General features: G+C 45.4%; 1 protein-coding gene across 2 annotated transcripts in view; it reads left to right on the forward strand.

Annotated features, from left to right (window-relative positions):
* The first annotated feature begins 204 nt into the window (after positions 1-204).
* pkn1b (protein kinase N1b) overlaps positions 205-15,671 on the forward strand; it is a 44,749-nt gene continuing 29,282 nt past the window's right edge. Inside the window, exon 1 of one of the 2 annotated variants that reach the window (XM_029123359.2) lies at positions 205-404. In XM_029123359.2, the coding sequence (XP_028979192.2) occupies positions 369-404 (36 nt within the window). In that variant the 5' untranslated portion in view covers positions 205-368. Of the gene's footprint in view, positions 405-643; positions 1,269-15,671 lie in introns of those variants that run through there. The other variant, XM_029123360.2, reaches the window with a different exon arrangement.

The following is a 15,671-nucleotide window of genomic DNA, read 5'->3' on the forward strand; positions in this document are numbered from 1 at the left end:
ATATCAGGGCTCTTCAGCCAGTCCTGGAGGGCTGAAGCTTTTTTCATGGTCGCATTTGAATCAGTCACCGACTGTGCGCGAGTGGGTTAAACCTACTGCAGCCTGACTGATCTATGAATGACTTTGCATAATAAATAACCATTCATTATGTGTCGATCAGTCAGTCTCAAATTACCCATGTTACATTGCGGGTTTGAGTCTCTCGAACCTTATTTGAAGAAGAGGATGAAAAACGTCAGAGTGGCTGGTCTCTCCAGGACTGGAGTACAGTAGTTATGCACTAGACAGGTATAGGCATTGCTACCTCAACAGGAACCATAGCCTCCCTGGCGCAACCATGGATAGGGCACCAAACTAATATACATAACATGTTGCAATGTCGGTTGGTGTTTAATTTGAGAAAGGTAAGAAATGCTTGTTTTTTTATTTACATTGTAATACATGGGTATGACGAAATCCATTGAAAAATTCTGTTGGCTTTAATTGGTTTGCGGAGTTGAAATTACAAGGCGCGAAATTGTATATCATCAACATGACCAACAGGACGCGCGCTGCCTCACACGCGCTCTGGCTGCTAGTGCTGCCTTACCGGTGGCTGGAGGGGCTAACGAGCAGCACACAGTTTTTATGCTGTTTATTCACGATTACGCGCACACCGGAGAGCTGTCATAAAGGGAGGGGTGGATAGCATTACATCTCTCAAAGTCAGAAAATGTGAGAGATGGATATTTTTGCCCGGATTAAAATGAAGGAACGCTTGAACGCTTACGTGGACGTTAGCTCCACCGAGGACATGGCTTGATGTAAGTCAAATTGCCTTAGAGAGTCTGAGTTTGGAAAGGAATGATGCCATTGTTTCTGAAGCTGTCATGCTCTCAAATTACATGGGTAGAATGTCAGCTGAACCAGTGAACGCCACCCTTCAAACTACACAGCAACAGCTGAAGTTGAAAACATTAGACACTGGGACGAGCAACCGGCTATTTTGCAACATGGACAAAAGAAGATAATACTGCTATTTATTTATTTTTAAGCTGTCAAGCACCTGCGAAGTGACCACTCTCCATATGCACTAACATCTTGAAGAGCGCAGTTTTCTGTCGCGTACTCTGTCACTGCTAATAACTGATTTAATGGCATGGTAGATCAGTCCAAAATGATTTGACTATCAAGAGGAGTTCCTCAGCTACTTTGAAGACTCGACATTCCTCCACTGTGGTAGACTAGGCGAATAACAAAACATGGCTAACAACAACGACCCGATACAAGTAAGTTTTCTATGAAGTTTTATTATGAACAGTGGCTGTTCTTTAGAGTGAACGCGTTAGCCAATCATTGGCCTATTCGAAGAAATTCGTGCACGCCACAGTGTCGCTTTTGGGGTCATAGTGACTTTGTTATTGACGGACAGACTTCCGCTGAACGATGGACAGGTAATCTTCCAGATGTCAATATTTTTAGACTACGGTCTTCTCAGCTACTGATGCCAACTATTGTATTTTAGCCACGTACAGCTTCACCTTGAAACGTCAGGCCTGTGTTTTATGTCCCCCATATTTGCCACGGTTAAACCGGGTTAAACAGGACATAATAACAGCAGGTGCTTGTGTGTGTTACCAAAGCAGGCTGATATGTGTGCGGGTAATGACGTATTGTGTAGACAAATAAATGCTGTACATAATGACCTCAGCTTTTCCACTTGTTGCTGAATGCATATACACTCAATTCTCTGATGATACTTGTGCATTTGTGGTGTATATATGGCCGTTAGTGTTTGGTTTCACGTTGATTTGATGCCGTTTAATATGAAGTTTTAATATGCAGCACATTTTCGTGGTCACGTGTTTCACGTTTGCTGGTAGCGAAGGGACATTTCTTGGTGTAGTTGTTCCACTCAGGTAAGGTAGTCAAAACCATGGACCTAATTAAATGGCTCATGTTACCATGCTGCATACACCGGTATCACCTCCGTTCAGGACTACATTTTCACCTGTGATTTCTTTTTATTTGGAACCCTAGTTTTGCTTAGTTATTATGTTCCTTGGTTCTGACACAACAAAAGTCTAACAGTAATACTTTAAAATTTATGTTTTTATTTAATAAGAGGACATTACATACATATAGAACACCTAAAACAAACACATTTACACCAACTAAATTTTTTATAATAATTTGTTTGGTTGGAGTCAACAATACAATGTTACTGTACGTGATACATTGAAAACTAAACATTCCGCTCCATTGCACTTTATTGTAGAGTGCAAGCATGCCAAATCTGACCAGATCTGGTACTACAGTACATGGGGTTTGTACAACATCCTGTGAAGTAATGAATAAATATTGGGGGTGAACAAGTAGCCCAAGTCTCACGTATGTAGGCGCATTCTTTCAGTGGTTACTTTCAGTGGTGCCGCTATCAGACTTCTTCCGCTCTGAATTTTCTTTGAAAAGAGGTCGATCATCCGTGTTACATTTACATAATAAAAAGATAATGTACATGATAATGCTTGTATGACTTTACAATGGGGAGTTGGTCTGTTCTTGACTGACATAAGTAGTGTTTTTACGAAGCAGAACGTTGTCCTCTATGATTCCTGGAAAGTTAGTGCTGTGTCTGTGGACAACATGTCAAAGGCTAACAGGACGCTACTTGCTAATTGTCTGTTGTTATTCTGTTGTCCGACCTCTACATCTGTGTTTGTCATTCTTTGTTTACTCTCATGTTTTGCTAATTGGTGCATCATTTTACTACTTGGAAGAATATAGTTTTGGGTGATCATTGTTTTAATTGATGCTTTGTGGATATAATAACAGTACCTATCCCTTCACACTCAGTGCTCCAAAGCATTTCAATAGCAACAGCAAACCATACCCAATTTCTGTTTATTTGATTGTAACACAGAGAATGATATATCCAGGATCTGTGTATTGACTACATATTACAGAGCGCTTGCTGATAGAAATCAAGAAGGCCCATTGAAATTATAATTGATTATCCTTTCAGAGAACACAAAGATGCTGCAGAGAGATTAGTATTGATTATGTTTCTTCTCAATACTTTATCAAGGCTCTACCGGGGATCAGAATGGGTTTTATGGATGGGATTGGGGTCACTAATGAGTAAAGGCACAACACATTACAAAGCCAGTATTGTACGAAACCCATAAAAGCGATCTCTCTGTCTCTCGCACTCTGTCTCTCGCACTCTGTCTCTCGCTCTCTGTCTCTCGCTCTCTCTGTGTCTGTCTTACTACTTTAGCCTCACACATTATCCAGAACATAGGATAGGGCCTGATGTTCCATCAGGGTCTGTTGCTTCTCTCACTGTTTCTCTCTCCCACTCTGACTATTGCTATCTCATTTATTGATTCTGTTTGTTTGTTTGCCTATTCCCTGCTCCCCAGACAGCTTCAGTGAGTGTAAAAGAAGAGTCCCCCTGGGAATCAGAGTAATATGCAATGCTAACACACCAACACCCTTACAGACATGTACTGTGGCCTTTTTTCTTCTGGGTTTCACAGTATCAATACTCAAGAGGAGCACTGTGGACACTCGGAGTGATTGTAGCCAGCCAGTCATTATGTATATACAAAGATTCAAGCCTTATTTTTTGCTTTTTGCCAAATTACTTTTTTATTGATCCCGCTGGGGAGTGGAGACATTTCTCTATGATAATGACATATGGTGTTGAATGTCAAAGACGTCCTCCACGCTCTGGGTAAATGTGTCAGTAGAGTCTAAGCCCCAGAAACCTGTTGCACTGTGTATTAAAAAGGGGGGGGGAAACCCACTATGGTGCTTGTTTAGTGCCAGCTCCTCCTCACGCACACAATTAACAGTGGCTCCAGCATCACTGCTGATAGCTCCATGGACAATAGGATTCGGTGACCCTGGCCATTGTGGGTTTTTAACTCATAGTGTATTTCACAGATCTATGGAACTACTTTTCAATCTGCGTGGACATTAGTTTGTGATCCGTGGTTGAGGTCGCTGCTCACTGTGAGATGGGGAACTCAGCCGCTAAAGTGATTACATTAACTGGAAATAACAAAGTGCAAAACGAGACAGGAAGACTGACAGGGAGGTGTTGTCTCGCTTTTTACCAGGAGGTGTACATAACAGTATGCCAGTGGAAGGGAGGACAGGAGCAGGTGACTCGGGTGTGGTTTGGGACTAATATTTTAGCCAGCTAACTGTCTCCATCATTCTGTAATGTATTGAACACAATGGCACACTTTCATTACTTAATACATCACAATTGTACACGCAGGTGTACCCATTTTACCTCTGTGAATTTTAATTGTTCCCCCTCATGAGGGCGATTAAAAGTGAAGATATCTTAAAGATTTGTAGGATTTGTAACCAGCAAAAGTTGGCTAGAGTCTTAACTTCCGCAGTATTGCCTTTCCTTATTCCTAGTCTTGGGATTGACATTTTTCAAAACACATACCCCTTCATTTTTCAAAAAATATCTATAGAGTCATTGCTTTAATTTGACAACAAATGTAATGTGCTACTGTGAACTTCTCAAGGGCCCCTTTAAATGGAAATGGCCTATAAATGATCACCAACGAGGCACAAAGCCAAAGCTGTACCTTGCCCATCCAGTCTTAACAGCTGTTCTTTTGGGAGTCCTTCTGTTACCATGCTGGCAGAAAACCCATTGGCTGTCCAGATTAGTTATGATTACTACCAGGGCTAGGCGATTGTACATCCATCATGATGCACAGACACGTCTGGGGTTGTTACTTCTATAAGTAAAAACCTTCTATAATGGTATTTTAATGTTTGGTTTGTTGTGATATTCAAAATGAAAAAAATAAAAAAGAATAATGTAATAGTAAATATAACATGCATTACAACAACTTTCTATTTATTTTAACCAAATTGCCTGGCCTTCACTCACCGTAATCATGGCAAGATTAATGAAAGGCTGGTCTCCATGATTGAATGTGGCGGTCACAGCGATTGGTGTTGTGCAGATTATTTATGTTGTGAGTGTTTGGAGGCCTGTGTAAAACAACAATGAGATTCGGTTCCAACACCCCCAGAATTAACTCATCAGAAAGCCCATGTCCCCAAAAAAAACAAACAATATCAGTCCGATTTGGTCCTAAAAGCGTGTGGGGAAAAAAGGGGGCTTGGCTGGCTGGCAGGACATTGGAAACATTTCTGGATTAGAGTTTTCATCGGCCTTAATGCTTGATTATAGTCTGATTCTGTGTACATGCTACTCCATCAGATGAAATGGTCACATGAGCAAAAAGAAGGGCAAATGCCTTTTCCACAGCACACAATATTTAATGCTCACACCGTATGTAATTGTTGTAAACTTATGCCAACCCTAGTTAAAGTCCTTGAAACGTTTAGGTGTTATTTCACAATTATTACATGCTTATGCGTTCTTATGTGTTCTTTTGGTTTTCGCATCAACGTTTATATTTGAATTGGGGTGACAAGAGACAGCTGCAGTAGATGAAAAGGAAATCGACAGTCATTTGAAAAATATACACATCTTAACAATACCATGATGATAACCCATTGACCCATTTTACTAAAGCAACGGGTGGATAAGTAAAAATATACACACCTTAACATTACCATGATGATGATCACCCATTGACCCATTTTACTAAAGCAACGGGTGGATATGTGAACACTGCATTTCAATTTGAGTGAGTGCGTCATCTCGATATGTGAACGGTAAACCCTTGGCCGATCTACGTTTTATAATATATTTTCATTTCTGTCATTTGAAACCACTGGCATTTGTGGTGCGCATTAAAACAGTCTTTTCCCAGAACTTGCTTAAAAAAACAAAAAGAACTACCCCATGTGGTACAACTTATATGCTAGAGGGGAAATGGTGATTGGCTTGTGATTTGCTTGTGTTATCTTGATGAGACGCACCATTTTTATGGGTTATTTTCTTCCAATGCACTCTCAAGATGCTTTGACATAATTCACATTTGTTTAAAGGTATTTAATTTCCGACTTGGCTAACTATGAATCTGCCTTTTTTTCTGAGCAATGTGTTAGAAGAGGAAAGGCCTGAAATAATTGATGGGACACCACGTTTTAACTTTTTTTTTTACCTGTTTCTCCCCTATTTTGTGATCTCAAATAAGAGTTTATCTCTAACTTGAGAGAGAATCTCAACACCTCTCAGCTGTGACGTCCGCCTTCAGCTCAGGTCATCAACCTGGCTCCCTATACCATGAACGCACCCCACTCTCCCTATACCATGAACGCACCCCACTCTCCCTATACCATGAACGCACCCCACTCTCCCTATACCATGAACGCACCCCACTCTCCCTATACCATGAACGCACCCCACTCTCCCTATACCATGAACGCACCCCACTCTCCCTATACCATGAACGCACCCCACTCTCCCTATACCATGAACGCACCCCACTCTCCCATTCACCTGAACGCACCCCACTCTCCCATTCACCTGAACGCACCCCACTCTCCCATTCACCCCAACGCACCCCAGTCGCAATCACCAGCATTCTAGTCACCTGTGTCTTATTAGCTCCACTATTTAGTTCTGTTCAGTTCACCTTATCCTTCATGAGTTATTGTTTGTTTTGCGACTACCCTACTAAGCCTGTTAGAATTGGCCATTGTTTATTGACCTGTTTGTGTACCAATCAGTTTCTGCCCGTCCTGCCTAGACTTTGTAGCCTTGTCCTTACCTGTGCCTTCACCATATCATCCTGTGTTGCCCGTGTGACCTGCCTGCCTCCCGACCAAGACTTCAGCCTTCTCCTGTGGAGTGTTCTCTAATAAAGCCTTCTGCGCTCTGAGCTTCATACATCAGTGGGCCCGGGACAGTCAATGTTGAGAAACACTACATGGCCATAAGTTCTGTATGTGGACACCTGCTTGTCGAACATCTTCCACAGTCATGTGCATTAATGTGGAGGTCGTCCACCCTTTGCTGGTACAACTGCCTTCGCTCTTCTGTGAAGACTTTCCACTGGATGTGAAGACCAGCACACATGCATTTATTGACCTGCTTGTCATCTGAACATGCAAAAACAGTGACGTGGCCCAGAAGGTCATGTACTCACGATCGTCACCCAACACAGCCAGAGGAAGACTGGCCATCCCTCAGAGTCTGGTTCCTCTCTAGGTTTCCTCCTACATTTCAATCCTCATAGGGGTGTTTTTCCTAGCCACTGTGCATCAACTCTGTGGTTGCTTGCTCTTTGGGGTTTCAGGCTGAGTACCTGTAAAAGCAATTTGTGACAACTGCTCATGTAAAAATGGTTTTGTAAAATACATTCGATTGATTTGAGTGTTCAGTGTTACAACTGATGACAGACAAGGTTTACATGTTATACACTTCAGCAACGAGCTGCTGTTGCTCTTAGACATTTCCTCTTAACATAATAGCCCTTACAGTTGACCTCGACAGCTCTAGCTTAGCAGGAATTTGACAAACATGTTATGGTCCCACCCACAGGAGGGACCATAAGGGGCCGGTGCGAAGAGGATCGGGCGGCAGTCGAAGGCAGGGGCCTAGACAACCCGATCTCTGGACACGGAAACTAGCTCTAGGGACGTGGAATGTCACCTCGCTGGCGGGGAAGGAGCCTGAGCTAGTGCGTGAGGTTGAGAGGTTCCGATTAGAGGTAGTCGGGATCACCTCTACGCACGGCTTGGGCTCTGGAACCACACTCCTTGAGAGAGGATGGACTCTTCACCACTCTGGAGTTGCCCATGGTGAGAGGCGGCGGGCTGGTGTGGGTTTGCTCATAGCTCCCCAGCTCTGCCGCCATGTGTTGGAGTTTACCCCGGTGAACGAGAGGGTCGTTTCCCTGCGCCTACGGGTCGGGGATAGGTCTCTCACTGTTGTTTGTGCCTACGGGCCGAACGGCAGTGCAGAGTACCCGACCTTCTTGGAGTCTCTGGGAGGGGTGCTGGAAAGTGCTCCGACTGGGGACTCTATTGTTCTACTGGGGGACTTCAACGCCCACGTGGGCAACGACAGTGACACCTGGAGGGGCGTGATTGGGAGGAACGGCCCCCCTGATCTGAACCCGAGTGGTGTTCAGTTATTGGACTTCTGTGCTAGTCACAGTTTGTCCATAACGAACACCATGTTCAAGCATAAGGGTGTCCATCAGTGCACGTGGCACCAGGACACCCTAGGCCGCAGGTCGATGATCGACTTTGTTGTCGTCTCATCTGACCTGCGGCCGTATGTCTTGGACACTCGGGTGAAGAGAGGGGCGGAGCTGTCAACTGATCACCACCTGGTGGTGAGTTGGATCCGATGGCGGGGGAGAAAGCTGGACAGACTCGGCAGGCCCAAGCGTACTGTAAGGGTCTGCTGGGAACGTCTGGCCGAGTCTCCTGTCAGAGAGATCTTTAACTCCCACCTCCGGCAGAGCTTCGACTGGATCCCGAGGGAGGTTGGAGATATTGAGTCCGAGTGGACCATGTTCTCCACCGCCATTGTCGAAGCGGCCGCTCGGAGCTGTGGCCGTAAGGTCTCCGGTGCCTGTCGAGGCGGCAATCCCCGAACCCGGTGGTGGACACCGGAAGTAAGGGATGCCGTCAAGCTGAAGAAGGAGTCCTATCAGGCCTGGTTGGCTTGTGGGACTCCTGACGCAGCTGACGGGTACCGACAGGCCAAGCGGGCTGCAGCCCGGGGGGTTGTGGAGGCAAAAACTCGGGCCTGGGAGGAGTTCGGTGAGGCCATGGAGAAGGACTATCGGCTGGCCTCGAAGAGATTCTGGCAAACCATCCGGCGCCTCAGGAGAGGGAAACAGTGCCCTACCAACGCTGTTTACAGTAGAGGTGGGCAGCTGTTGACCTCAACTGAGGATGTCGTCGGGCGGTGGAAGGAATACTTCGAGGATCTCCTCAATCCCGCCGTCACGTCTTCCATTGAGGAAGCAGAGGATGAGGGCTCAGAGGTGGACTCGTCCATCACCCGGGCTGAAGTCACCGAGGTGGTTAAGAAACTCCTCGGTGGCAAGGCACCGGGGGTGGATGAGATCCGCCCTGAGTACCTCAAGTCTCTGGATGTTGTGGGGCTGTCTTGGCTGACACGCCTGTGCAACATCGCGTGGCAGTCGGGGACAGTGCCTCTGGGATGGCAGACCGGGGTGGTGGTCCCTCTTTATAAGAAGGGGGACCGGAGGGTGTGTTCCAACTATAGGGGGATCACACTTCTCAGCCTCCCCGGGAAAGTCTATGCCAGGGTTCTGGAGAGGAGAATACGGCCGATAGTAGAACCTCGGATTCAGGAGGAACAGTGTGGTTTTCGTCCAGGCCGCGGAACACTGGACCAGCTCTATACCCTCTACAGGGTGATGGAGGGTTCATGGGAGTTTGCCCAACCAGTCCACATGTGTTTTGTGGATTTGGAGAAGGCATTCGACTGTGTCCCTCGTGGCATCCTGTGGAGGGTGCTTCGGGAATATGGGGTCCTGGGTCCTTTGCTAAGGGCTGTCAGGTCCCTGTACGACCGAAGCAGGAGCTTGGTCCGCATTGCCGGCAGTAAGTCAGACTTGTTCCCTGTGCATGTTGGACTCCGGCAGGGCTGCCCTTTGTCACCGGTTCTGTTCGTAATTTTTATGGACAGAATTTCTAGGCGCAGCCAGGGGCCGGAGGGTGTCAGGTTTGGGGACCACACGATTTCGTCTCTGCTCTTTGCGGATGATGTTGTCGTGTTGGCCCCTTCAAGCCAGGACCTCCAGCATGCACTTGGACGGTTTGCAGCCGAGTGTGAAGCGGTGGGGATGAAAATCAGTACCTCCAAATCCGAGGCCATGGTCATCAGTCGGAAAAGGGTGGCTTGCCCACTTCAGGTTGGTGGAGAGTGCCTGCCTCAAGTGGAGGAGTTTAAGTATCTAGGGGTCCTGTTCACGAGTGAGGGAAGGATGGAACGGGAGATTGACAGACGGATCGGTGCAGCTTCTGCAGTAATGCGGTCGATGTATCGGTCTGTCGTGGTGAAGAAAGAGCTGAGCCGTAAGGCGAAGCTCTCGATTTACCGGTCAATCTACGTTCCTACTCTCACCTATGGTCATGAGCTTTGGGTCATGACCGAAAGGACAAGATCCCGGATACAGGCGGCCGAAATGAGCTTTCTCCGCAGGGTGGCTGGGCGATCCCTTAGAGATAGGGTGAGAAGCTCGGTCACCCGGGAGGAGCTCAGAGTAGAGCCGCTGCTCCTCCACATCGAGAGGGGTCAGCTGAGGTGGCTTGGGCATCTGTTTCGGATGCCTCCGGAACGCCTTCCTGGGAAGGTGTTCCGGTCCCGTCCCACCGGGAAGAGACCCCGGGGAAGACCTAGGACACGCTGGAGGGACTATGTCTCCCGGCTGGCCTGGGAACGCCTCGGTGTCCCCCCGGAAGAGCTGGAGGAAGTGTCTGGGGAGAGGGAAGTCTGGGCATCCCTGCTTAGACTGCTGCCCCCGCGACCCGGCCCCGGATTAAGCGGAAGATGATGCGATGCGATGTTGGAAAGGTACATTCTACTGCATATTTTTCTATGGAGATTACATGACCATGTGTTTGATTTTATTCACCTGTCACTGGATGTCACTGGATGTCACTGGATGTCACTGATGTCTTAAATTGTAGATGCCTACTGCCGGGTTAAAATTGCATTATTGTACAGTGCAAGGATGCCAACTGTGACCAGATCTGTAACTTCTTGACATGGGATTTTTTTATCTTCTTATGTTATGTGATTGAGGTAAATCATTTGTGTTAAATTTGCATAATAAAAGGATATCGTACTTAATAGTTTATCCATGACTATTAAATGGAACGTGGCCCTCTGTTATTCCTGAACAATTACCACTGTGACTGTGGACAAAAAAAATCAGTGACTATCAGTGCCTACCTATAGTGATGGGCAAACAAGGCTTCATTAGCATTATTTTAGCAGCAGGATATGATGTTGGCAGCACTCAGATTTTCTTTATCACAATAAAAGCCATTATAGAAATATATAAGGCCATATAGTTAACAAGCTAGTCTGTGAAAAAGAACAGATAAGAACAATGTTGGAACGGACATTAAACATAAAATGACAGACTAGATTGACAGACAAGTTTAACTATATTGCCTTATATTTTTTTCAATGATGGCTTTTATTTTGAAAAAGAAAATCTGAGTTAGCGCTGCTAGCATTATATCCTGCTGCTAGAAGAACGGTTATGAAGCCTCAATTGGCCATCAATACCTACCCACATGCTCATTGTTCATTTAGATTTTCTTGTTCTACCTCCAGCCCTACATTTGTTGTTCTTTGTTTACTCATGTTTTGCTATTTAGTACATACTTTTACTACTTGAAAGAATGTAGAATTGTTTTCATTGATGCTTTGTGGAAATAATAACAGACCCACTAGGACTTTCATAGCTTGTTGGGATCCCTTGCCACCTGTTCATCTTATTCAAAAACAGCCAGGACCCTGAAGCATTTCAATAGGGTTTAATTGGCTGTTTGGCTGCGTGTTTGATTTCATTTACCTGTGTGCAATGGGTATGGCTGGATTAGTCAAAGCCACTAGATTGAAGGGGTGTCGTCATTCTTTTGGCCATGTACTTTGTGTCTCCTGGAAACACCTGTGCCATTCTGTCTCTTTTTATCCAGCTTGCTCACAGGAGGTCTTCAACAGAATCCTTAAAAGCCGGAAGGAACACACACACTGACCTTCTACCTTGATTGAGCTTACCCGCTCCCGAGCCTCCAAAAGGAGTACGTCTAGGCAAAGAAAATGTTTGAGTACTAAACGCCCCCCCAAATCCCAGATGGTGCTGGCCAGTGGTTCCATCCTCCACAGGCCCCCGTGAGCTAAACCAGGAGGAGCATTCAAATCTCTCAATGAGGCAGCTAACTACGAGCAGTTACTTTATTTGCTTCCCTTTAAACATGCCATTTAGCCCCCCCCCCACACCATATTCTACTCCCAAGTGGCCAAGCATAAGCACCATTAGAGCGAGTGGAGATGGGGTCACTGATGAGTCATGCAGGAGCCAATGTTTTGTCCCTGCAGAAATTGACAGTAATCAGTTGCTTTACAGTCCCATCCAGAGCTAGCGTTCTGACTGACCTGACCTGATTTTTTTTTTTGTATGTAAACCCCAAACTTTTGTGCTAAAGTATTGTTGTGTAGCAGTTCATCAAACCATCAGCTTCGGGACAGTGAGAATAGTAAGAGCTAACCTGGGTGTAGATCGTTACCAACACTTTATATTTTAAGTTTAAACCCACAATTACTTAACACTAAAATAAACCAGTGTGTGGATAGGCCAATTTATTTACAGTGTTAGCTTGGGCTTGCTTATATAAAGCAGCTACTATTGGTTTTCACAAAAGAAAGTTCTTAACAGTGGTTAGAGCACTTTCACGATACCCACAGCTGTAAACGCACCAATTGCACTTACCTACTGTAGTATTGTGTCGCAGCGCTGTAAGGAACTCTTTCATAGAACCAAGCTGGCCACCTTGGTCTAGGTTCACTCACTGACTGTTGCCGTTATCTGATGAGTGGCGGGAGAGCCTGCTGTGATAAAAATTGGCCAAGTTGGGCTCTGTACCGAGAAGCTTTGTAATCTTTGTTAACAATCTTAGCTGGGAGGGATCCACAATTTGAAAGATTATACGTGCCAGCCCAGGACCTGCCGTACAGTGACCTGATTGATTACCTAGGATGAGGGGGAGCTGGTAAACGTCCAGCGAGGTCATGTGATGCCGTCCCCTTTTGGGAGTGGTGTAGGATGTGAAGGAGTGGTAGGAGCGAATGACAGAGAGGAGAAAGAAAGGGAAAAGTGAAGAGGTGGAGAAACACTGTTTAGTGTGATTCCTAATTGGGCAGTTTCTGTGATCACCTGTCGGTGCTATGACCGGTTCAACCATCCTACTTTTAGACAAAGTTTTCCTACGGGTTGTGTATGCCCAAGGGCGACTTGCTAAAAAAAATGAATGTTTCCCGGGGACGCAGGGACAAACAAAACGCACAGGTTGAACAAGGACTAAACCTCAAACAATTGACTAGACAACACCAAACAAAACACCACAGCAATACATACTCACATGAGACAGGACAAAGTGAGATGTGCTAACCTAAGTGATGTATGAAAAAGGAACAGGTGGTGCAATTAGGATGGGTATCCACTGATTGGTCCACCTCGGCAATCAGGCGACGTCCTCATGACTGCCAGGGGGGAAACAAGAACGAGCACAATCAGGAACATAAGGGACACCTGGGGAAACGGCAGGAGGGGGAAATCACAAACTCACATCCGGGGTACCTGTGTGTGTAACAATCTGCAGCAGTGTTGTGTTTTGCCTGCGGTTTGCGAACGCCTGCCGTAATCGCCAGCAGAACTAAAGTAGGATAATCATCTGATTTAGAGGATGCACTCTTATCCCCTCCACCATAATCATATTTAATCTTCTCGCTGTAGCCATGTAAATCTGGTTGCCATTTTAAAAAAGGCAGTTTGTGCCCCCTGCTACATACTCCCTTGACTGCTAGGTGATGGGGCTGGAGCATTAAAGCTCTTGTTTTTTGTATACCTAATTCTGTCCTAGACTGTACATTTTTGTTGGGGTGATATGTTCATGAAGCTGAGAAATAAAATAAAAAGTTGAAACAGACTTACACTGACTGCTGTAAATGTTACAAGCTAACATGCTAAAGCTAGTTAACATAAGTTAATGCAAGCACCATTTTAGGTGAAACAGGCTGCAAAAGTTGTTGCGTGCCCTTGTTGTGCTCTAGTTATATTATAATTATAGCCCCCACCGGAAAGTGTTAAAGACTGATTTAAATTGTGTTAACGACTCATTTATTATATTATAGATTTTTTGCCATCAATCTCCCCACCATCCCATAATAACAAAGTCAGTTTTTAGAAATGTGTGCCAATTAATCTCATGTACATAAGCATTTGCAAGCCATCACAGCTTTGTGTCTTCTTGTGTATGACTACCAGCTTTGCCCCACCGGACTTGGGCAGTTTCGCCTTTTCTTCCTTGTTGATTCTCTCAAGCTCGGTCAAGTGGAGAGCGTTAGTTAACTGTGATCTTCAAGTGTTCCCACTAAGGTTCAATAGGGTTCAAATCCTTGTCCAAAGCCCGGAGAGACCCAAAACTATTGCTGCTCATTCTTGAGACATTGTTCAGAGGACATCCCATCAAACGGAGGAATTTAAGTAGATCTGATCTGATCTGAGTGCTGCGGATGCACTGCTCCTCACACACACACACACACACACTCATATACAAACAAACACTCATACACACACACATTTTATATACACACACACACACAAACACACATTTATATATACAGTATCTCACAAAGTGAGTACACCCCTCACATTTGATTATATATTTTCATGTGGAAATGAAGAAATGACAATGAAGAAATGACACTTTGCTACAATGTAGAGTACTGAAGGTACAGCTTGTATAACAGTGTAAATTTGCCGTCCCCTCAAAATAACTTGTAATTAATGTCTAAACCTCTGGCAAAAGTGAGTACACCCCTAAGTGAAAATTTACAAATTGGGCCCAAAGTGTCAATATTTTGTGTGGCCACCATTGTTTTCCAGCAATGCCTTAACCCTCTTGGGCATGGAGTTCACCAGAGCTTCACAGGTTGCCACTGGAGTTCTTTTCCACAACTCCATGATGACATCACAGAGCTGGTGGATGTTAGAGACCTTGCACTCCTCCAGCTTCCGTTTGAGGATGCCCCACAGATGCTCAATAGGGTTTATCTCTGGAGACATGCTTGGCCAGTCCATCACCTTTACCCTCAGCTTCTTTAGCAAGGCAGTGGTCGTCTTGGAGTTGTGTTTTGGGGTTGTTATCATGCTGCCCTGCAGCCCAGTTTCCGAAGGAAGGGGAACGTGCTCTGCTTCAGTATGTCACAGTACATGTTGGCATTCATGGTTCCCTCAATGAACTGTAGCTCCCCAGTGCCGGCAGCACTCTTGCAGCCCTAGACGATGACACTCCCTCCACCATGCTTGACTGTAGGCAAGACACACTTGTCTTTGTACTCCTCACCTGGTTGCCGCCACACACGCTTGACACCATCTGAGCCAAATACGTTTATCTTGGTCTCATCAGACCACAGGACATGGTTCCAGTAATCCATGTCCTTAGTCTGTTTGTCTTCAGCAAACCTTTTGTTTGTGCATCATCTTTAGAAGAGGCTTCCTTCTGGGATGACAGCCATGCAGACCAATTTGATGGAGTGTGCAGCATATGGTCTGAGCACTGACAGGGTGTGTAGACTTTTTATATCCACTGTATACACAAGCACACGCATATATATATACACACACAAACGCTATTTATTTTGAGTTCTTTACATGGTTTTTGTAGGACTGTCCTGAAATGGCAGGCAGGTGCCCTGAGTGGGGTATTAGTCACGGGTGGGCTGTGGCAGATATGATTTGGTCTGCTGGAACATCCCTGCCCACTGTTGTTTTTGTCAGCATCCAAGGGCTTGGTGTGTGGTGTGGAGATCATTCTAGCAGCATAGTTGGTTGTCTGTCTCTCAGTCCCTGCCTGTCCATGCTCTGTTTCACACACAAATTACACTCTGATAAAGTTGGCCATTTACTCCATTCAGAGTATGGAGGTCCTCATTTGTTGTTTTTATGTAAAAGCTC

Source organism: Esox lucius, chromosome 11 (assembly GCF_011004845.1).
Source record: "Esox lucius isolate fEsoLuc1 chromosome 11, fEsoLuc1.pri, whole genome shotgun sequence".
Lineage (NCBI taxonomy): Eukaryota > Metazoa > Chordata > Actinopteri > Esociformes > Esocidae > Esox > Esox lucius.